The sequence below is a fragment of the Nestor notabilis genome, unplaced genomic scaffold (assembly GCF_000696875.1).
Source record: "Nestor notabilis isolate BGI_N333 unplaced genomic scaffold, ASM69687v1 scaffold4675, whole genome shotgun sequence".
Classification (NCBI taxonomy): domain Eukaryota; kingdom Metazoa; phylum Chordata; class Aves; order Psittaciformes; family Psittacidae; genus Nestor; species Nestor notabilis.
This window is the reverse complement of record NW_009927736.1, coordinates 22,057-47,030: the sequence shown is the minus strand read 5'-3', so window position 1 is coordinate 47,030 and position 24,974 is coordinate 22,057. Positions and strand designations below refer to the sequence as shown.

Genomic DNA, 24,974 nt, shown 5'->3' with positions numbered 1-24,974 from the left:
GTACAGGTTTCCATAATGTTGGAGATTTCTGCTGCATGCTCTAATCTATGCCCATAGCACGCTCATAGCAATGGTACACATTCTTTGGATACTCACTCTGGAACCTTGCTGAATACAGACACAGCATACATGCTTGCTAGGCTAGATTTCCGAACCATAAAAGCACCTTCTTTTCCCTAATTCAGGAAAAAAAAAAAAAATAATTACAAGGAACAGTGAGGTTGGGATTCATTTCAGTGAACTTTAGCCTTTAATACTGTGATATCCACAACGAGGGAAGAAGACATGACTCATCTGACCTCCTTTAATGACTACATTAGGACAAGGTGAATTATGCCTGAGAAATATTTCTTTCCACTAAAATGCAGGTCTAGGTAAGTGGTTGCAGTATCACACTGGAGCAAACAACACAGGCCTAGAAGCAAGACAAAAAGGCAGAGCTTCGAGGGGAAATGCACTCAGTGTAGCTTTCTTCCAAGCTTGTCGTAGAGGTACATCATTTATTCACTTATGTGGAAGTGGCATTTTTGGAGATCTGTTTGTCGGTATCATGTTAGAAGAAGAATTTCTAGCGCTTTGTAACACTACAGCTATTTGAAGTGCATCAGCATCCTCTAGCTACACAGTATAGCAAAGGCAATGCACACATTTCCATTGTTGTTCCATGTTCATTGTTGTTCAACAAACATTTCCATGGTTGTTTATATACAAGCAATAAAGGATATGTAGGACCTTCTGACGGAGCAGCTGCTCATACTGGGCACGGGAGGTATTACCAGCATACCAACTGCAAAGAGGAATATTTGGCTTATTATTCACAAGCTGATTCCTGAAAAAGGCACAGCAGGCACATAAAAAATGCCAGTCATTGTAAATATTTTCAAAACTGCTTTTAAAATCCAGAGGGTAGACTTGGAACGTGTCCTGCATACGTGTTTTTAGAGCATTAAAGAGAAATTGCTGGTGCCCATCTGCTTCCTCTCTTCCAATGGCTCTCCTGAAATATCTGGACCCACTCTGCGACTCAGACTCACAGCAACTCCTTAGAGGAGGATCCTGCTGCCCTAAAGTTCTGCTAGGACCTCTACCAGAAGTAATTTGCTCTGTTTCACGCAGACCATGACAGAGCTGTCTCCCTAAAAGCTGGGAGGTGCATAATTCTTCTCTAATCTTAAACCTTCTAGCTGTCATAATATTTAAGCAAACTGAGAGATCCCAAATGGAGGAAACAAGCCAAACATGCTATGTCAGACCAGTTCTGGGAGTTCCAATGAAACCTTTTTAATAGCAGTTCACTTTCATGGAGCATCCCTTTAGCATACAAGACTGATGTGTCTAATGACTTCTTTGTCTGAAAGCAAATGCATTCATGCCTCTGGAAGTCTATTGGCAGTTATGTTGCTCATAACAATATCTGCAGTTACGATCATTATTGTGACAGCCATATGTAGGACACTATTGCTCCAAGTATAGTGGACATTTAAAGTGGAAAGACAATCCTTTGGATTCTCATGAAGACATATTCTATATACTCACTCATGCTCAGCAATAGCCTGCTCTTCTGCCAATGCTTGTTCACTGACACTGGAGTTTTCCCTGCAAAACAAAAAAAACATGTTGAAATTGTGAAAAAATCAGTTACGAAAAATTACTACAGTTAAAAGCCATACTACATATATTTTTGAATGGTTATGCCATAGTCTAAAGTGAATTTTTCAAAAAGTTGAGACATATTTAGTTGTTTGGATTTTTTTGTGACTTGGTAAACACTTACACAGCCTTTCCCCTTCACTATGCAATGTGTCGGAAAGCCAAATATTCTCTCTGCATGCTGCAACAGGCAATGAAACTACATATTACTTTAGTGACCTTATGAAGAGATTGCATCTACCTTTTCAAAATTTACATGGCAGATTTTCAAAACTGCACACCCCTAGACTTTCCAAATAAGTGTTCTTAGTATGGCAGAAAACAGTGGCAGAAAAAGAGATGTCTAAAATAACCTTTTATGCAAAAATAATAATGATTTATGCTTGCCTTTTGCAGGATACTGTAAGAGCAGGGTTTTTTTAAGGAAACCTCTGAATCCTGTCCAGTATGGTTTACAATGAGACAATCTGTCATACACTTGTGGCATACATTTAATGCTTACAATATCATGTCATCCTACTAAAAAGGGAAAGATGAATGTGATATATCACCTTGACAGACCTGGACTCCCTTTATCCTGTTCTGGACTACTCACATACATACAAAAGCATGAAAGGCTGACTTAATGCCTTGCTAGCACTTCCATGAGTACAAAGATTGAAATGCCAGCATAGTTGAAGTAAGTGGTGAAACTGTATTGTTTTAAATGAAATTGGGATTTTCAACTGATGTTTTTTTTGCATGAATCAAGAAGACAAATTGTATCTGATTTTATACCTTTCATGAAATTCAGTGTTATTTAAAAAGAAAAATATTCCAGAAATATTTCCTAATCTTTACTGGAGGGGTGAGGAAAACATTTAAGCAGTGAATGGCTGCGTATTGATTCACCTTGGCTCATCATCATTCAGAGATACCTTTCTCAGGTAAGTGCTTGGTACAAAACCTTCATTTCCACAAAATAAACAGTTCACAGCATCTTAAATTTGGTCACTTAAAATAAGCAAAGGGATTAATCAGAAAGTCACTTTTTAAAATGACACTAACAGAAATGCTCATGGTGAAAACATTTCTGCTTTTACTTACCATGTAAATAGTACATGGTAAGCAAAATACAGAAATAATTTGTTTTAGAAAGTTACATTTCAATGAAGTAGTCTTTTTGCTAGTCACTGAAATGTCTTCTTCCCCTGTGACTGATTTCATCATATGGAAGATGGGAGCAGCTGTTCAACAGTATCATTACATGCCATCTCAGCTGCTGTGATGAAGGATGCCAGCGACTAATGGGTGCCAGCAGACTATCCAAGGTTGAATGCAGAAAGTCAATAGGCAGGCTCGGCACTCTTCACGACACAATGCCAGATGCAATTGAGAAGCTAAGCTAAGTGAAGATGGACAGTTGTGCTAGCACTTAAAGCGTCTGGCAGCATGGCATGATGGACCTAAGTTATGGGGCCCAACAGGCATCTGTAGTTGTAAGGGGATGGGCCATATGCTATGCCCAAGAGAAAAATAAGTAGGGGGAATAAATTGTATATTTGAATATAGATAGACATAGAAAGAGTTTCTTTAACAAAGATCTCAGTAGAGTGGAAAGTAAACTGAAAGAGCATGAAAAAAAGTGGAACAGGTAACTTCTGACATTTGTTCCTACTACATTCAGTAAAACAAGATCATTTTTTTTCAAGCAGAATTTAAAGGTTCTGTAATGATGCATGTGTGATTCGTCCTTATAGAATCAATACTCAAAACTCTCAAGTTTCTCAAGCAAAGAAAAAACTGTAAATGTCCTCCCTTTCTTTTGATGTCTCCCTGCTCCTTCATCGATCTTAGAGCCCTCTATTCCAGCTTTATAAGCAGAGCTCCCTTTATCATGTGCTTTTGCATAGCCATAAACAGTCCAGCGAAGGCACTTAAGAGCATATCTCAGCTTACTTATTTGTTATCGTCTTTGAGTTGCTGGGACTGTGTGCTGCTTTCTTCATCCAGAACTGTATGCCAAGCCTGTGAGTTTTAAAATGCAGACACTTTACCTTAAATTAAGGTTGTTGATTTTCTTGTAGTTCTAAGCTCAAATCATTGAAATATGAGTGGATTAAGTAATTCTATTCTGTTCCAAACTAATTTGGGCATCCCTTAGCTCAAAAATTCTTCCCTTCCACATTTCTATTAAGTATATAAAATCAAACTCAGCTAGTATCCACCATAAGACAGACAAGGAATCTTGTATCTTCCAGACAGTTTCTGTTTGTTGCCTTGCCTTTGTCTGTCTCCAGTGTACTCCTAAAGCTGTTTCTCATTTAATAACTTGTGAAGAGACATTCATTTCTGCCTCAGCTGGATATTAATGAATTTTTTTTTATTTTTTTATTTTTTTTTTTAAGTTGCTAAAGGGGATTCCTCCTTTTGTGAACCTCAAAGAGAATAATTAAACCCTGTGCAGTACTGGGTGCCCTGTCTTCATGAATAAGTATTGCTAATGCTGGGAAGAGACTGGAATGATAAGTAATTCATGCCTCAGCAGCTCTCACTGGTGTTCCTTACTGCTACTGCAATAGTAATGGTGCTGGTCTAGATGGTTTGTGTGTACAAAAGAGGCAACATTTGTGAGATTTTATCTTTTTATTCATTTAAACTAAATAATTGGAAAAAAATTAGTTTCTGTGTATGCAAGCCCTTCTTCAGGCACATGCCAAAATTAAGGCCACCTTAGCTAGTGTACTAGGCAGTGGCAGTTGTAAATCTTACTCAACCTGGCATCCAAGGATGATAATGAAAATGGAGTTGTACAGAAGACAATGAGGCTTCTAAAGCAACATTAAAAGCTACTAAGGTAATTCTAACATGGAGCCTGAAAGGTACTAGGACTGCCTGCGGTGTTGTCTGTGAAGATGAGGTATGTGAAAGACCATGGTCATGAAACAAAAGTATTCTGCAGGGCGTACTTGCCTTTCCAAATCCCTTACATTCCATGAGTCAGAATCTCCCTCTTGCAATACATAGTATTTATTGCTTCTGATAGCTGAATTTCCTTTGGGTTCATAGTTACACTGGGCTACAGCTATATTCAGGACTGACTTGTCTGGTGATGGCACTTGAGGCAGGCTTCTATGCTTCCACTGTTGAAGACAGAGGAAATAAAATTATAGGTGGATGCAGCACAGGGTACAGTAATAAATAACACGTCATGTACATGATCACATATATATTCAACATGCAGAATGATATTAGTCAAATTAATTAAAGCGAAGAAGATAGGCACAGACAAGCAGCTTTTTCCTCATCCATGCAGAAGCACAGCCCAAATACTGTTGTCCATACTTGCGAGACAGGTGAGAACAGAACCAAATTCTTTGATAATGACACCAGAAGCAATTAACTTTGTGTGAAATATCCTACAGAAGTGTCTAGCACCTATCACTGATTGTTGAAGAGGTCTACACAAATTACTTGGATGTTGAAGCCTGGCATTAAAGTTATGTGACATCACTCAAATCATGGGCAAAAGAGCATCTAAAATTAAGGCAATGAAATGCATTTAGAAATTTGGGAAATGACACAACTGAGAAAATCCAGGCATCACAATTCTTTAAGAGCAGAGATAACTACACTGACAGCAAAGGATGAGGGAAAATAAAAAAGACTTAGGAGAAAAAGTTCCACATGACACCTCTATATTACTGAAAACCACTGTAATGCAATACCAGGGAAGAACACCAAGTGTCCTGCAGCAGGCTGTGATTTTCTTAAATCAAGTCCACATGAACATAGCATTGTATGTTTGCTTGTTTTCTCTTCATTGACATTTATTTACTGAATTTAAACAAGGAGAAACCAAAGAGCCAAGTGAATGCCTGATTGAGTTCACTGAACTAGAAGACACACATGATCTCTTCCTGCAAACACACAAAGTCTCAATCTGACCCCACTAAGCTCCAGTGGAAATATTCATTCTTTAAAAAGATATCACTCACAGCAGAGTCATCTTCATTTGACTAGATGTAGATCTGTTACTCATCAACTACTACTACTTGAACCCAGTAAGAGTGGCTCCTTTTTGTCATATCTGACTTTGGTGGCAAGATGCTCGTAGCTTGAGGGTCTGTGTTAGGCAGGATTCAGATTTTAGATTTCCAATTTGTTTTGTAGAATAATGACAGAATTAGAGTTTCCTGCAGTTTTCAGAAAGATGGAGAAAATTGTAATGCAGAGATTAAACTGTTTTTAAAGCATCTAATGATGTTAGAGCAAGCTGATACTCTATGCATGTTTTTATGAGCCGATGTCCCCCTCCTACATTTGGCCTTAGTAATTTTTTGAGATTAAATTGTTCTTTATTAATTTCCTGTATTTTGCTTGTGGAATGACCAGAGTCTCTTTCTTTGATGGAGCTTTCATCTTTTTGTGTGAACAGAAGAAATTGCAAAGCACTGGCCAAAGTAAATGGTATAAAGAATTATTATCACAGAAATTAGTTTTGCTTTTTCCAACCTAACAGGGAAAAGAAACAGCCAAAGATGAGCACATCACATTTGTATCCCTCTGGATGTGTCTGTTTGCAATAGTCTGTTACAATATTCTGGATAGACTTCCTCTGTAACCTAGTACAGATTAATGTCCTAATTTGTGTCCATATATGCAGCTTTCCATTTCCAGCATTAGCAGAAAGCTCCAGAGCATTTCCTAATAGTAACTGAGTGGATCTTATTATTTCCTTTATGCCGGCAGTAATATTATTGTGGTTTTCATATTGATAACTGTGCCACTGTCATCTAGAGAGAGATGTAGGTGACAGTCTGAGATTCAGCTGTGATGTGCATATGGGCAATAGTTACTTTCTGCAGAACTGCACCCCTGCCATAAAACTGGAAGCATGTGCTGGAGCACTTCAGCTTCCATAAAACCTGTCCAATACATAATCATAAGAAGATGTTTGTGTGCACTCAGTGGGCTTCTATCTGATCTACTGCAGTATTGGTCTGTCCACCATGAACCATTTCCAATTGCAAAGACCGTGGATGCCAGGCACCAGTAGAGGTGAAAGTGTTTCTCAGGCAAGAAGCTGTTACCAAAGCACAGGGGATGCGTCTATGGGTTCCCATGGAGGGACCTTTGTGCCCACTCTTCTTTGTAACGGCATTGCTCTTTAGGAAACAGCTCCACTGCAGGGCACTTAGAGGTATAATGCTGAACTGATGAAAGGGACAGAGGCATCAAAGGTGCAGGATGTAAGCATACAAAAGTAATGCCTCATGCAAAATGCAGTGCCTCTGGCCAGTTTTGCCTACATGCAGAAGTGATGCCTCTGGTCATCTGGGAAGAAAGCAAGGGAGCAAAACTTGCAGAGGCTGGAGAGGTGAGGAACATGAACTGAAAGGTAGGCAGAAGGAAGGCTGAGGATACGCTAGTACCTCTGATGACCAAATTGAGTAGACGAAAGGGCAAAATGAAAATGTGCTGAGAGCTTATAGAAGTAGCTCTGTGACTACATATAGACTGTTCCTCACCATGAGAAGTCAGTATTAGCCTTCTTAACCTGATTACATTTTACTGCTTGGGAAAATGAAGTCAAGTTTTTCTAACCAGATGTGGTAGTTATTATATCTACATTTACTAAACCTGATTTAGAAGTACCCATCTGAAAACTGTCATGTTCCTGCTTTTTAAATTTCCCTTTCAAAATATCATCTCTGAACTCAAACAGATAATAAAAATAAATCATAAAGGCCTAGCAGAAGGCAGCATGTGCAGAAGCAGATTTGCATGACTGACGATTTCTCCAGATAGACAAAGCATCTCCTGATGGAAGCCAGGCAAAACAGACCTCAGTATTCAAAACAAGTTATGCTGCTGCCTGTTCATAATGCTATTACTTTCAAACCTCATTATCAGAAAAAATGTCAAAAGCTTCTTTGTTCATAGCTTCTTTTCAAGGCTTTATTATTATTTTTCATAAAGCTCCATTTTACAGCTTTTGTGATTTTATCTTCTGTCTCTTGATAATCTATGTGTTTCTTAAAGCCCTGGCTTTAATTTCACCTTTTTTCTTTCTTTTTTTTCTAAGTTATTTTTTGTTTAACAGAGAAAAGCTAGGAAATAGACCCAGATCTAAAGATACAAAACAGAAGGCAAGTTAAAACAAAGCAGGAACTACGGATTTTAAAATCCTATGATTTGAAAGTCAAACTGGTTTAATTTGGAGGAGGCTGAGTAACAGTGTGTGAATACACAGTCCAACCATACCATTAGACCTTTCTTTAAGAGATGGAAACGTTATAACTGAAACCACTTTGGTCTCTTCTATTCTCTTGTCATTGTTACCTCCTTCCCACCTACAAACATCAGTAATTAAGCTGGGCAGTAAAATCAAGGTCAAAGATACCACTGTTGCACTTGTATTTTACAGGAGATAGATGAGGAAATAAGTATAGAAGCAGATCTTCCAGTTTACTTTTATTTTTAACCCTGTTAATTGCTGACCTTTTTCATCAAGCAACCGCTGTGCTAAGGGACTCTGGATGAATCAAGCACAAGTATTTCCTTTCAGCATCCTGGTGTCATGTTTGTTTTGTTGGGTTTGTGAAAGCCTGCCTTTCTCAGAAGGACAATAAGGCCCAGTGGGTGCTGGTGGAACACCACATTCTTGGGCTTCTGTCTGATGCAAAGTCGAGATAAAGTCAAGAGCACATAAAGAGCACATAAAGAGCTCAGGTGAACTTCCCATTTTGTCAACTTAGAGGCTGCCTCTGTAAAGTTGGGCTAAAAAGACATCTGTACTCCTGACCCAACCCCAGAGGAGCACAACTTAGGATTTGGCAGAGGTAAATGTAGTTCGTCCACCATTTCTCACCCCCACAAAGCAAGTGTATTTGTTGATATCTTCAGTCATAATGTTTTCTCCAAGTATTGTGAACATCATTTTCACTGGGGAGTGTGGTGGAGGGGAGTTTTTGGCATCTGTGGGAATGGGACTGACTACAAACTAGAGACGTAAGTTTGATGGCTTTCCCTGATCCCACTGGAAATAAGTATATAAAGTAAAAGACATATACAATACAAGGGCTGTAGCCACTACTGCCACCAGCATATTAAAGTAAACTGAATGTGGCTGTCACTTTCCCAGTTTGCCACATGGAGGAGAGAGATGAGTCCTTCTGTCTGACAAACTGGTGGACACAAAGATTCTGAGCTGCACTGCAGATTAGAGGTTTACACCAACTTCCAGTGAGTACTGTTTCAATTCTCCATTCCATCCCACAGCCCTTCCCACCACCTGGATGCCAGGTCTTCCTCTGTAGCTAGATACTCAAAAAGTTTTCACCTACCAGCATTTGAGGGACTGGAGGCAGTGGTTTCACAGATCCAGTTGTACAACACAGAGTCACATCTAGAAGAGAGGGAGAATTAAAGAAAAAACCAGGAATTTGAGTGAGTTTTTATATCTTGGGGCTTTCTCACTTGCAGATTTATGTAGTGGTAGCAACAGCATCATGACAGTTGGTGTTTCATCTCCCTGATACACTGACATGCTCTAGCTCTGTGCTTTCAACCTTCTCTTAATTCAAGCACCATTTCAATATCCTTAATAACCTCATCAACCACTGTTTTAAACTATGGTAAAATACGAATTTAAGGAAATTTGTGGTTGTATTTAGCTCTGTGTTTTTCCCAGTTCTGTTAGCTTATTTGGAATAATAGAATCACTTAGGTTGGAAAAGACCTTTAAGATCATTGAGTCCACATGCTAACCTAGCACTGCCAAATCCTCCACTAAACCATGCCCCTAAGCACCATGTCTGCATATCCTTTAAATACCTCCAGGGATGGTGATTCAACCATTTCCCTGGACAGCCTGTTCCAATGCTCAACAACCCATCATAGGTGAAGAAATTTTTCCTAATAACCAATCAAAACCCCAGCTGGTGCAACTTGAGGCCATTTCCTCTCGTCCTGTTGGTTGTTACTTGGGACAACAGATCAACATCCACCTCGCAAAGTAGGCATTAAAAGTACCTCAGCCTTTTGCTCATCCTTTGTCATTGTGTTTCCCCTCACATCCAATAAAGGATAGAGATTCTTCTTAATCTCCTTTTGTTCCTAATTTTTTTTTTCTTTTATGTCAGTAGCCAGATTAAGTTCTATTGGGCTTTCATCCTTCTAATTTTCTTCCTGCATAACCTCACGGCATCCCTGTAGTCCTCTTGAGTGGCCCTCCCCTTCTTCTGAACATCATGAACTCTCTTTTTTTTTCCAGATTTCCAGCCAAAGTTCTCTGTTCAGCCAGGCTGGTCTTCTTTCCACTGGCTTGTCTTTTGGCACATAGGAACAGCCTACTCCTGCACCTTTAAGATTTCCTTCTTAAAGAATTTCCAGCTTTCCTGGACTCCTTTGCCCTTCAGGACTGCTTCCCAAGGAACTATCAACCAGGCTCCTAGACAGGGAAAATTCTGCCCTCTGCATGTCCAAAGTAGCAGTTTTGCTGACCCCCCTTTTTATTTCTCCAAGAACTGATAACACATTCTGTGATTGATTTGATTGCATTCAGAAGGAAACACATGTATGCTTTATTTTATTCTCATTCTTTGAAATTGTTTCATTGACATTTTTAGTCTATGAAGCAGTGATAAAGAAATACTGCTTTCAATTACCCAGTGGTTACAATACTGAGGCTATCTGGAGTCATCTCTACAAAGACAGTCTCCCTGTGCTCTGTACATCTCTGGTGACAACCTTAGGAACTTATTTAGGAACAAATTTAGAGTAGATACAGCACATTATCCTGCATGCTCAGACATAAATGAAGCATTCAATATACAAAAATTCTCTTTATAATTCTTGTCTTGGCTAAGCTATCTGTGACTGGTAATGAGGTATTTCCTTGTCCTTGCAATTGATGGGGGTTTCATGGCCTCCTTATTTGCTTTTAAAACAAGTGATCTTGAAGCTAGATGAAGCTATTAAAATTACTGATATAAATCAGCTGACCACTCTTTACATTATTTAGTGTTCCATAATGACGAAACCTGTAGTAATGGTGGATTATTACTACAGTGGATAATTAGTGGATAATTCATTTAAATTTTCAAAAGCAAATGCCTGTTACAAGCAGTTTCATGGATCTAAATCAGGTATCTAACTGCTCACACCTACGTTTTTGGATTTAACTTCTAATTTTGTGTTCGTATTTTTTTATTGTGACTGTAAATGCTTAAGACCAAGGTTCAATCATGATTGAAATTAGTGGATTGACCAGTGCTCTACAATTCCAAATAATCAAGCTTAAAAAGGCTGAAAAACAAACACTCATAAACTGCCATTCCCTCTCCCAAACATGGCTTTTCACCATTAAACGTGTGCACAGACATGAGGGAATTCCCTTCTTAAAATAAGACACATAGGAGGGTATCGCTTTACAAATTTTCCTCTCTCAGTCTTTACAGATTAAAACTAAAACCCTAAATAATTATGACTAAGCTGTACAAAAAATATTTTAGAAAAGCATGTTAAAATAAGAAAAATGCTGCGAGTTAAATCACATTGTTTAGAAAAAAAATCCATTATTTAAATGTAAACATATATTAATATAAGAATTTTACTTCTGTTTAGTTATGCAACTCTATTTTTGCACACATCCATACACCCTGTTGTGCTGAACTTCTGTTGTTCCTATGCATCTAGGTTATGGCATTGCTAGAAGAGTTTTACAGCAAAAATACATTTTAACTAGAGATTTTAAGATTAAGGACAAAAATAATTCCATCTGGTTTATTTTATAGGTAAAAATGGCACTAACTTTTGATCAAACACAGCAGATATAGTTTAGTATATCATTTTGCCCAGTTACAGTATAAGTTACAACCTATAGCAGCAATGATATTAGAAGGAGCTAAGTGCATACACGAAAATGTGTAAGTAGATTAGCTTTTATATTGATTACACTGCCTTAAAGGTCCATGTGACTTGGCAATATTGTGAAAAACATTAATGAGCCTAATCAAACAAATAGAACAACACATTACATTTCTCCCAGATCGTACATCCAGGGGCTGTTTTACAGGTCTGGTTGCAACAGAGAAACTTGCCATTGCTGAAGAATCCTTTATGGTACTTGTTCAGTAAATCAAAATTGTCTTTAATTTCTGTAAAGCACGAAGAAACCAAAGAAAACATGATAGTTTGCAAAATGGGAATGTTCCCTGTGATCAGTAGAGTCTGCTGCACCAAACCATGGACCCCAGAGGGCTTACTGACTTCTAGCCCTGGACACATATCCTGGTCACATCTTTATTTCTATACCATATTCCTCTATGCAGGCTTAAGTCTGAAATACATTACTCCCAGCTACCTGTTTCTTTGAGAAGGAAAACAGAGCGTCAAGAAGGAGATACAGTAACATCCAACAGAACACCAGAAGCCAAAACAGGATCGAACAGCTATGATTCAAAATCACAGATCTTACAAAGATTTCACTATCAGTAAAAAAACTAATTAAAGAGAAAAGTTAATTTTAGCAAAATATGCTGAGCATTTTCCTAGATCTATCTACTGTAAGGAAATTATATTCACTGATAATATGCCATATGGCAAATCCAAGCTAGCATTTATCTGTTAAATTACAGTTCTTATTTAATCATGACAAAAAAGAACACCATCACAGAAATATTTATTTTATATCTGAAGCACTGCTTTACTCCAGTGTCAAAAAGATGAGGTAGCAGCATTTTCCTATCTCTGCTCATCTTATTTGAGTATTTTGGTACACAAAGGAATAGTATTACCTTTATGCAAAGCTGCAAGCCACCGCTCCCTGCTGTCTTTATTAGTGGCATAGACATAGAGAAGTCCACCCTTGTACATAATCTGGAAGAGGTTGGGAAAGCTAGCATGGTGAGAGTGTACTGTCTGAAAGCATGTTACCATGCAGGAGGTGAAAGGAGGAGGGAATAGGAACAAAAAAAGTAGGCTCTGTGGACCCACATCAAACTCTCACAACTTGGTAATGTTTCTCAGAGGTCACTTATATTATTGCCATTTCATATAAATACTTCATATTTCATATATTTCATATCAACATGGATATAGCTATAGATAAATATGTATCTATCTACATATCAAAAAATATGTACTGCCTTAACCAAAGTGGTTCATGTCTTAAAGAACAGTTACAGGCATAAAGGACAGTGTCAAATATTTTTGGATATTCCTGTGTTCTATGTACAAGACCTTGTAGCCCTCATGTAAACTCTTTCTTTCCACTTCAAGTTTTCCACACTCATCTTCCAGCTTCTAGCTCATGTTACACAAGGCCGGACCAAGATCATACTGAGGCCAGGAACCTGTCACTGGCAGCATCCAGTAACAAACACCAAGGCACAGCATGTGCTGAGGGCAGCTGTACAGTGATCAGGAATCCTGATCCAGAAGTGATGCATTTATACTTAATACCCTTTGAGAGGTGGTTTTCTTCTGGGAATTTGTTCAGTTGCCTTTTTAAGCAAATAACTAGCATCTGAAACATCCTGCAGTAAGTAGTCCTACAGCTTAGCTACGTAATATGAAGAGTCAGCTTCTTTTACTTGTTTTAGGCCTATCTATCTTCAGTGAACTTCATTCGATGCCTGCCTAATAATTACTAATATCTGCTTTGCTTTTTGGGTATTGTTTAGTACTGGGCTGACTGTGTGTCCATGTTAGGTGAGGGTTTTATTTCCCTCGTGTACATTGCTTTTTAGTCATCTGCACTGAATTTCAAATGCCACTTTATTGCTTTTGTGTGTTAGACTGAAATGCTCTTGTTATTAAATGTGTATTCCCACTGGTAAGTATACATGACTGATCAATTTGCTTCCTGTGTCCTTATTTAGTTAAACTTTTGAGCCCTGTGAGCTTTTCTCTTTAACATGTTGTCCATCCAATCTATTAGTCACTGTCAAGTCCCTCCTTTGACCTATCTTCACTTTACAACATCTTTCTTCAATTATAGTCACCAGAACTAGATACAATATTCTCCTGGTGATCACAGCAGTGTCAAAACATGCTGAGTGCTTTTACTCAATATGTGCCTGCTTCCATGTCCAGGGATGCCATTAGCTCCTTTGGCCACAGCATCACAGCTGGAATTTTTGTCCAGCTATCATAATCTCAAAGTCCTCTTTGAGATACTGTTTCCCAGAACAAAGTCTCCCATCCTATAACTATAGTACACACTTTTTTCCCCACTTAACTGAATTACGCGCTCCTTACATAAAAATTTAACGTAACTGTGTCATTCACTCAGTGTACAAAACTGGGGGAGGGAGAAGGGAAAGGAGGACTGGAAGGACCCTAGGGATCAACCAGGCAGTGAAATACTATGTATCTCTCATGAGGTTGCCTTTGGGCATGGCAATTATTGCAGGGTCATGAATTAATGCACTATTCAGCAACTACATTATTCACTCTAACAGCCTGCTGCTTGTGATTGCACTGTTTGGCAGTGGTACTCCAGAGGGGAATATGTGGCCGCTTCTCATCTGCAAGTCCCACTGCCCGTAGAATTGAGATTGATGAAGGCTTCCTAGAGCCAATCTGAGCTGGGCAACTGAAACAGACAAAATACAGCTAATTTGAAGTTATGGTTTTCTCATCACATTTAATTCTTGAACATGTGTAGTGTTTTGTGCAGCTGCATCTGCTGATACAAGGCATAGCCTTGGTTTTTATGACTGTGGCACATTTGAATGATAATGAGGCAGTCGGGAGTCAGATCCTGCACTTGGTATTGAAGCCAAAACAGAAGTGGAAAGAGACAGTGAGAACTAAAATAAGAATTATTGAGTGCTTAATTCTGCCTCAAAAAGTGATAATCTCATAGTGTAGTGATCTCTATGTTCCAGGTAATACTAAAGCAAATATTTGATAGACCTTGGAACTTGCTTAAAAGAAACAAGACTTGATCTGAATTCTATCACAGTCTATTAAAAATATTACAGCAAAGTCACAACTTCAGTAATAGGGATCTATAGGAAATATTCTATTTCTTGTAAATGTCATAGAACCATAGAATTAGGTTGGAAAAAACTTTTAAGATCATCAAGTCCAATCATTAAGTATCAGTATCAGTAGCACTCATCAATATCAGGTGTCTCCATGCAGGACAGGAAAACTAAGTGTAACCCCTTAGGATGACTGGCATGTTTCACATGAAATGTAAATGAAACAGATTTCATGGCCAACCTGAAAAGGATATTGTCTTGCAGGAGTTGTTGCTTCCTCGAGATTCACTGTTTCAACACATTGTATTTTCTCAATCTCAATTGATCCCTTTTTGCTTCCTTTTTTCTAAGAGAGAAAAAAACACAGCAGATTGTAAACTAATGTTAACACAATATAAAGTGTTCTGCTTTGATAATTTCATGTAATTTCATATTTCAAGCTGTATAAGCCACAGCTTTAGGTTTGTTAGACTTTAAAAGAAAGGTAGTAAGAAACCTCCCTGGTGCCCTAAAGTAATCTAATATATTAATCAAATTCCTTTTTAAGTCAGTTACAAGAATTGAAGGACACAACCATACATCTGCAAAAGCACCTGCTGCAACTGCAGGAGTACAGTGAAGAAGGAGGGACTAGGAGGAAAAGAAGCAGCAGAAGTTAAGGGGAGAACACCTCAAGTGCAAACCAGAAGTCTAGCAGTAGCATCTATAATTTTGTTAAGGTGTCAGAGTTTATTCTCACTGAGCTTCCCTGCAGTTTTGTAATGGGATGTATCTCATAGGAGGAGTCCAAATGTATGAAAAGGAGCAAAAACTTTAAAATAAGCTGCCTGGGACATACATTTGCATTCCTGATGGGAGATCTTCCAAGTAAAAAGCCACCCTTTTGCAATACACGGTCACTTAGGAAAAAAAGGACAACCATCTGCTTTGTGCAGTCAACGGATGAGATTCTGAATTAATTATGCCTTATAGAAACAACTTCTGAAGGCCATTATTTACATCAGTTCAGCGGGAAGCCTGAAAAAGGAAAACATCCCTATTCAAGACAATGTGTAAGCATATGCCACTGTTAATTACTTGCTTACGTTCTCTTTGGAAGGACACAGACAGATGTTCAATGGTAATCACAACTGTAAGATTTGTTTTGAAGAGGGACATTTTCAAGCCTGTGGCTAAGTGTTTTCCTAAACCGAAACTAGGATTTGATACCCTATAATTCTACTCATAACAAAGTACACCTGTTGTTCTAACACATAATGTCTGATCAAGTTTCACAGAAGAAAAACAGGGGAGTAAGGTGACACTGGAAAATCTTAGAAGTTTATGTAAAAAAAAGTTCCTTACCCCTTTGTCATATTCATAGTAAGAAAGGTTTGCTTTTGTCAGAACAAACAACCTTTTCTTGTAATTAATTGGTGATATTTTTTTCTTCTGTTGTGATTTCTTTAAAAGAAGTTCTTCTAGAATTGTTTTCTTCTCCATTGTATTTCCCTAAAAGAACATCATAGTTACTTTGATTACTACTATAAATAGACATAACAAGATCAACTACAGAAACTGGAATGAATATATTGTCATTGTCTTCTATATGTTTTATAACATTTTATGCAATATATGGTTACAAAGCATGTGTTTAATACTGCTTAAACAAATAAGGTTGTTTAGTTTATTCACTCAGTAAAACCAATAATAATATACAAAAACTAAGCTACAGATATACTGTAGTTCTAAACAAAGCATCTCTGTTACTTTATTGGCTTGAGGATCTCTGCCTTTAAAGCCATACACCCTTTCTGGCAAAGAGCATAGTCTGCTTTATCCACAGATGTATTACATCTGCAGCATAACATGCAAGTCATTACAGCAGCAAAGAGAACGACAAGAAAGACAACCCTTTTATTTACAGACCAGAAAAACATGCCTAGAGCTGACAAGTGTGTTTCCTGAACTGGAAATTTCCCATTCCTTTCTTTCAACTGAAACAAATGCGTGTTTACGGAATGGTGACACATAGAAAGATCAAAAAGTAAAAATGTTCTTGCAAGGAATGTATATACATATATATTTATTGCTATGCATTTTTTCTTAGCCTTAATAAGCATACAGTGGAAAATGCCAGGAAGGATGAGATCCATCATATTTCTGCAAGTTTAGTACAGTTTCAGGTTATCTTACCCAAATGTGAAGATTGTAGGTCGTGTCCTTTGCCCTGTATGCTCTGGAGCTCCAAGGAGAAGTGCTGTGCTAAGCAATCCACTTCATTTTGTCCCTGTTCACTTCAGACAGCCCAGCAGGAAAAGAAAATTTGCATGATGCTCATCACACTCACTTGATCTCTCCACTGAATCCCACCCAAAACCAGAAAGTAACAAATACCTAGTAGAAACAGTGGGAAGAGGAAAAGGGGGGTCTTTACTAGCTATTACTCCACCATGGGTTTCTGGCTACTCTTCCCATGAACAGGATGTCTAGTTATACCTTGCACCAACTCCCTTTTGGACAGACCAGTGTATGGTAGTGCCACTGGTGGGTCAGCTTAGAGGCAATGTTGCCATGACATGCAACATCTGGAGGAGATATGAGCTTGAGGTAGATAAAGGAAGAGTTGGGGCTGAAATCTTTCTACTGAGATATCTGCTCTGATGTGGTGGAGGAGTATCCACCCCACTCCAGGAAATTTTTCAGGCATTACAGGCTAGGTCTTTGCCCTGACTGTAGGAGTAACTAGCATGAAGTTAGGAGTTAGTTCAATATAGGTTAGAGAAGCTGTCTTTGCAATTAGAATAATAGGTTTGCTAGAAAATGTAAAAACCTTGTCGTTCCCACAACAGAGCAGTAAAAACTCCTGCTTTTTGTAACAGCATGTGGTTTTGTTTCCTTAGACTGGGAAACATCCAGACCTTAGCTCCAACCTACTGAAGTTCAAGGAGCTCACAAGAGGTACTGGAGGCTAGGAGAAAGGATGATGAGGTGGAATTTTAACTACCATATTTTAAAGCATTATTTATAGATCCTTTTCGTGGGGTTGCCACTGTGTGATCTTTACAAAATCTCTTAAATAACTGCTGTTTGAATTAATCTGAGCAATTACCTGAACTGCCAGGATTGATAACATTGCTCATGTGAGATTAGGTTTCTAATCCTCTATATCTGATAGACCTTTGAACATAGAAGAAATAAGATTTGATCTAAATTCTATCACAATCAATTGAAAACATTTCAGCAGAGTCAGACTTTCAGCAATAGGGGCTCTAACCCTGTAATGACTGAGGGCCCAGAGAATATCAGCTGAAGCTACATGGCGTGACTGCAGTCTATACTTAGTGTGGCTTAGAAAAAAGGCCAAGTACTTCTATTACTACTTGTAGAAGCACTAACAAAACAGCCTCTGGGTTTGATAAACTTGTGCCATGAGTGCACACCAAGAAACGAGTAGAGACAAAAGGATTTATCATAATATGTAATTTCATTTAAATATTAGAACCTTATGTTCTTTAAATTGTACCTTGTAACACCTATTTGTTAATAAACAGTATTACAAATACAGGAATATTACATATACCAAATACAAAATGTGACATAAATGTTAAACTCCTACAAGATTTTTTAAACATATTTCTTTAACAAAAATATAAATATTTGTAATTTTTTTTTTTTTTTTTTTTTGTATGGGCAAACCCACATACTCTTCTTTCTGAAATAATTAGCTGAAAACAATAGCCTGTTCCATTTAGGAACACAATGTTTGTGCATATGTCCTTGCATAGTGTATGACATCCTGGATCAACTTGCGATCTATTAGTATACCTTCTACCTTGTTGTCTGTGAATCTGTGGCAAGCACATGACCTAGTTCTAAGGGTGCAATAGATGGTTAAAGGTACAGGTTAAAGGAAAAAATTACTTGAAAAGTCTTTACCTAAAAGAAAAGACTTGAAATATCCTGTAAGTTTACTACATCCCTTGGTTTCTCTGAAACAGAATACTGTGTATTCAGCCTTTGAGGGAGCAGCTGCTTATGTTGCAGCTTATGTAAGACACTTCATTACCGGAGTGCTCTGGCTCAAGTTTAAAAAAGACCATTTTCCAGATTTTTTTACAGTTTGAGATAAAAAACAATTTCAAAGTCTAAAAAAAATATTGACAGCAAAAGTACTTCCTGTGCAGATCCACTGCACAATGCTCTTCTTTGTCCACTTGTGGGAAAGAAATTATAACAGCTGAAATTACGTCAGATTAAATGCTCAACGTTTTGGGGTTTTTTTCCGCTTTTTTAAAAATAAGTTTCCAGTTCCAGGAATAAAACGTGTTTGTGTTGCACTGCTTTTTCACCGCCCAGGCTGCCCTTCCTCTGTAAGCAGACTCTTTGCTGCTGAGTCAGAACATGCATGCACTAACCACTCTGTTGTGCTGAAGGGATAATCCTTCAGTGCAGCAAGTGCAGAGTGGCCTGTGCTGTGTACAAAATTCTGCCTACCTAGAGAATTTCAGGGTATAGTATCCTCCCTCTTTGCTGGGTGGAGATTGATTGCTTCCACTGAGAAATCCAATTTCTCTCTGGAAGAAAATAAAAAGCCTTATGGAATTAACTGTAAACATTTGTTCCATATAATTTGAAGAGACATGAAGGATCTAGGGATCTTTGATTACTTTTCCATGCTTGTAGTGTGTGTTTTGTGTTCTAAACAGTTGTGCTTGTACTGAGGATATTTGAATTTTCTTTGCTTTCTGTAAGACAGTGTTTCAGGTGAACTATTTCAGCTCAGTAAGCTGCTATTTAGAGCTCTGAAACAACACAAAATCTGGAGTAATACAAATTTTCTTTCTTCTTCCAAAGAAAGTAGATGCAGAGGGCAAGAGCTATGAATTCCAAGACTTCTAAGGTGGGGGTAGGCATGAAAAAATAATCACCTCTAGTTATGTACAAAATATATTAGTCTTGCTAGTCAACCATAACATTTTTAAGCTTGCATGTTTTGATAAAACGACCTTTTTCCAACCCACCACATTTGAAATATATTTTAATTAATTAAACCAGTTGCAAAGCACTACCTTGGTGTTTACAATTTATAATTAAGGTGACTCTAACAAAAAGAGTGAACAAAACCCTATTGGAAATGAGACAAACAATTTATTTTAATATGATAAAAATGTAAATAATGCAAACACATTTCCATTAAACCATAGTATTTAAATGTAGATATTTATGATGCATCCTCTTCAGCAAGTTGTATTTAAGCAAAGAGGTAGAATTGTTTCCTGATCCTGGTGTGATGGAAACCAGCGAGGGAGACAACTCAAATACACATGGAAAATACTCCAGATCGTCTTACGCTTTTCTGTTATATTATTTTAAAACTTAATTTAAAATGGTGATTTAAATTATCCTGCATTTCAGCCCTCAGTTTTCAGTGAAAATGATCTGTTTGGTATTGAATATTTTTCTTCAGATTACAAGACATGTAAAATCTTTACAATATTATACTTATTGCTTTGTCTACGTATTACGTACAGCAAACTGATCTTTTTCCTTGCAGAAGCTCTCTTGTTTCCTTGATCTTTGCCTGTGAAATAAAAATTACTGAGAGTCATAACTTTTTGTATGCAGGATATAGAATCAAAACTACTTATTTGGGGCATGCCACAATATTTATTTTTTTTTTTTATAAAAAGAATATTAGTGGGATCTAGACTCAAGTCTCTTAAATATTACCACTGAAGTGTGTTTAAACACACATTTCATTTACTCTGCTTTAGGATTAGCCATTTGTTTATAATGTACCAGCTGACTTCTGTCTGAAATGAGATATTCCACAGGCATTCCTACTTGTTCATGTTGTTAAGCAATTGCCCATATCTGGACCTATTGTTTGAGTCGGAGGTGGAATTTGATGACCCCCTGAAGGTATCTTTCAAACTGGACTATTTTCTGTCTGATTTTGACTGTTGATAACATTATGTAAACAGTACATATTGCAGGAATAGCTGAAAATGTACCTTCTAGTTTGAAGGTCTCCTCAACCTGGCACTTGGTGGCACAAAGCTACAGCTGAGGGCCAGACCTGCTTTACAGACATTTAGTTAAAGGAAGTAGTCTAGAAATCTCATATTGTACGAGTGCTACTCTACTAGTTTTGTGACCTGAGCTTGCTCTGAAAGAAACATGGACTTAATATACATAAAACCACAGTCCATTATCCCGATAAAGTATCTTTTTGATTGCTGAGGTTTTGCAGTATTTCTTAAGCAGTGATCACTTACCTGGACAAATAAAGCTAACAATATAAATTATATACACTTGTAATACATGTATCAGGTATGGTGTAATATCTTCATATTATTGCCAAGCAATCAAACTATCAGTCAGGTATCAAATGACCATGAAATCTAAAAAAAAAAAATAAATAATTTTAAGGCATTTTTGATCACCTTCAGATCACTTTAATTTTTTTTTTTTTTTTTTACACAAACTTGGAAGCTAGATTTATTGTCAGTGAGAATTGCTTGTTTTCACAAACATGCCTGATTTCACTAGCCGAAGATTTAAGTGAATCACAAAGTGCCTTGACATTGTTCTACCCAGGTTTTAAATCAGGCTTTCGTGACAGACTTCTGTACGCATGTAGCCACCGGCGTTTCCTCTGTGCCAAAGAGCAAGGCTGAGATGGCACACCACCAACAGTAGAATTAAGTTAACTGGGGACTGTCTGTACAAACTGGAGATAAATATATTTAAAAAGATCTGTGAGACCTGTGGGGGTGTATTTGAGGGTTCTAAGAGAGCTAGCTGATGTAACTGCAAAGCCACTCTATCATTTCTAAAAGGTCACAGAAACCAGAGGGAGGTTGTGGACAACAGGAAGAGGACAAAGTACTATTCCCAACTGTGAAAAGAAAGAACCACACAGAAAAAAAATGCACACTGGTGAGCACACCCTGGGAACAGTATGTAACATGTCCTCATGGAAGTTGTTTGCTTACTTGTGAAGGGAAAGAAAGTGCCTTGGACAAGCTAAATCAGATTTTACCAAGGGTAAACAGTGTACAACCAACCTCATTGCCTCTTGAGATAGAGGGGAGGGAAGGGATGGGGAGTGAACTAGTTACATTCTTCAAATATTAAATTAATCAAACACTAAATATCAAATAAGGAAAGGTATTTATAGAGAAGATTGAGACATTCTTCACAAAGATGCATAATTACAGGTCAAGAAGCAACAGATAAGTTGTCTTGGGAAATTCTGGCTGCATTTAAGGAAAAAATACTTCACTGTGAGAGAAGTTAATATTGACATAAGTTTCCCAAAATCATGGTGGAATCTCCTTTGCCAGAAATAGCCCAGATTCAGTCTGACACATACAGGGCCATCATTTCCCACAGGAATTTGGGCAGCAGGCTCTCTGGAGGTCCCTTTCAATCCAATAAGCATCCTGTGGTTTTGAGCTCTCACTAGTCTGTCTTTCTCAGTAGAGCCAGCAGATGGCACGGTCCAACAGCGCTAAACCTCTGCAAGCCCCAGAAAGGTGTGCTGCATATTAAATAGAAAAAAACCCCACCACTTCTACTTCATTGTGGTCAATTTTGCAATGAGAGAATGTTATGTGCCTGTGTGCCCCAGCCACGTAACACTGAACTACATTGGTAGGCTTTCCTGTAGCATAACATTAGCCCCATAGATTAATGGTGATCTACCCTGGCTCTCCATTTTGGACAGAAAGGCCATTTGATCTGTTAAAGAGCACCTTATAGGTGCCTTATAGCTAGGTAGCCTCATGACCTCATGTATGCATATAAGCTTGTTGGGTGAATGAGAGACATGAGCCCTCTGACACAGCAGAGGCGTTACAGGATGGTCCTCAGAAAGGTGTACCATCAACAGGACCAGGACATGGAACCCTAAAGACAAAAGGCATTTGGGACCTTGCTGCTTACCAGTTTATCCCATACTTCATTTCTGGTGAGCTTCTGAGGAGTCCTTGGGAAACACAGAGTCAAGGAGTAGGCTGCACTTTCTGTGTGATTCTTTTCGCATGAACAGAAATGGCTGTTAGAGATGATTAGGGGCTTTGTATAAGACCAAGTAGTGGTGGGACAAGGCGCAATGGCTTTAAATGAAAATAGGGTAGATTTAGATTAGATATAAGGAAGAAGTTTTTTAGTGTGAGGATGGTGAGACGCTAGCACACGTTGCCAAGGGAATTTGTGGCTGTCCCATCCCTGGCAGTGTTCAAGGCCATGTTGGACGGGGCTTTGAGCAACTTGGTCTAGTGGAAGGTGTCCCTGCCCATGGCAGCGGGGTTGGAAATGGATGAGCTTTAAGGTCCCTTCCAACCCAAACCACTCTATGATTCTATGACTAGGCTCCATCTAATTTTAGTGTCAATTTACTATGCTGTTCATGTTACCGTGTTTTGATACAAGTCATGATGATATAAAAACAAATTTAATGAGATATTTCCATTGATGCAAAAGACTTCTGGTTAAGTAATATTTGCCTTGGTAAACAGATATGGATGAGAAAGTGAGTAATTACAGAGTACCATGTTCAGGTACATCCGGCATAAGTGAATGTCACAGCTGGAAGGTTTTCCCTAGCTCTTGTCAGCTTGTATGTATGCATTACCTTAATCTCCGGGAGGAGCTCAAGGAAATGAGCAGACGTATAGTATAAACAGTTTTTATAAGCTGATGACTACTTGCACCTGAGATCTTTGTGATTACCATCAGTTTAGAAGTTTTAGCCGAGTGCTTGGAGTAAAAGCTTATTTAACTTTTATTGATGTTGAAATGCTCCTAATTACAGAACAAAGGCGCAGGTCCAAACTGAACAGTTTGAAGGTGCTTAATACAATGAAGTAGCAACATACTTGTATGAATGTTTGAGGGGGACAAACCAAGCTCTCTGAAGTGACATTTGAATGAGTAATGGTAGTAGTGGAGTGAATTTGATGAAACTTGTTTAAAATAAATTCACGAATAATACTCAAAGGACTCAGTGCTAGCCCTGGAACGCCACCCTCATAACACAGTGATCAGAGTATTCGTTTTGAAGAGTGGGAGGAAAAAGAACACCTTTCCTTAAGCCATTTCTTTGTCAGGTTTGGGAAAGGAATTTGAAATGTCTTCCTTTGTTTCCTGTGGAGTTTTCTTTGCTGTAGGCTGCAGGGGGTTCAGGGTGGTTTCTTCTGGTCTTTGAAACTGTTTTTCTGAAATATGTACTGGATTAAGAGCTGAAACTGAAACCTCTCCAAAGAATTTGTTAATCACCAGCACAGGGTCAGTCTCTTTCCCGGTGTCCAGTAGTTTTCTAGGTACTGGAACTGGTGCAAAAGGATGAATGTAACGGGTCTCCACCTTTGCTTGAGACAGGACACAAAGCTTTAGTTAAAACTTTTACTCACAGTGAAACAGAGAAGAGTGAACTGCACCCTTCTGCAAAAGTGCCAAGACTGTTATGGAGGACATGAGAGAGATGTAGGCTGTTTCTCTGTCCTTACGAGTTTAGCATTGTTCATTACAAAAAATGCCCACAATGAGTAGCTTAAAATTATTGGGGGTTTTAATGTTATTTTTGCCAAAATCACTATTTTTTAACATTTTGCATTAACAGAATTGAGTTTTCCTTTTGATTTAACCATAAAACCAGGGATCTTGCATCTTCGAAACACTGCAACTGTGTTAATGTGGTGCTTCTCAGCAAGTCTGATTAGCCTACAGACAGTGTGGTTCTGATGTTTGTTGCTTGTGCTGGAGCTCATTTATTGTGTGATAGTTTGAGGATCTCTGTGCCATAATCTACTGCACAGTGTAAGGGTGCCCTCAGCCATTTTAATGTCTTCCTTATGTCTCATTCACACTTTCAGTTTGAAAAAAGATTACTACTCCCATTCCTTGTAATGTTCAACACTTACTGAATTTAGCAGACAAGGTGGGGCTTCAAAATTGAGTCAGTTAAATGAGTTGGTGGAAATTTACAGCAGCAGAAGCTGTCTAGTGGCCAGAAATGAAGGCCAGACAGAGAAGGACAGAACATTTCAGTCTAGCTTCATCAGGCGGGTAAAGTCTGTCGGGTCACTTACCAGCATGTGCTGAAGTAGGAAGCTCTTTGCCCTAGGAGCGTTGGAATTTCGTAAGGTTTGTTTGTCATCAGCCTGATAATGTCAGAGCTCTGACACCAGTATCCAGCCATAGCAAGGGTATCGAAGAATAATGTGGTTATTGTCAATCTAAATTCCCTTTAATGTAAAAATAATGCCATCGAGTAAGACCTTGGGGGAGGGGGCTTGGTGGGGGACAGGAAATAGGATACATCCTCAGAAATGTGATGCAGTGCCAGGAAACATACTC

At 38.3% G+C, this 24,974-nt stretch overlaps 1 protein-coding gene across 1 annotated transcript in view; it reads right to left on the bottom strand.

Moving 5' to 3' along the window:
• BMX (BMX non-receptor tyrosine kinase) overlaps window positions 1–16,109 on the bottom strand; it is a 24,530-nt gene extending 8,421 nt beyond the window's left edge. Inside the window, exons 1-8 of the mRNA XM_010014177.1 lie at window positions 15,972–16,109; window positions 14,869–14,973; window positions 12,432–12,513; window positions 11,673–11,792; window positions 2,542–2,596; window positions 1,537–1,596; window positions 733–787; window positions 97–176 (exon numbers count right to left, since the gene is read on the bottom strand). Of these exons, the coding sequence (XP_010012479.1) occupies window positions 97–176; window positions 733–787; window positions 1,537–1,596; window positions 2,542–2,596; window positions 11,673–11,792; window positions 12,432–12,513; window positions 14,869–14,973; window positions 15,972–16,109 (695 nt within the window). The remainder of the gene's footprint in view (window positions 1–96; window positions 177–732; window positions 788–1,536; window positions 1,597–2,541; window positions 2,597–11,672; window positions 11,793–12,431; window positions 12,514–14,868; window positions 14,974–15,971) is intronic.
• Window positions 16,110–24,974: the final 8,865 nt, after the last annotated feature.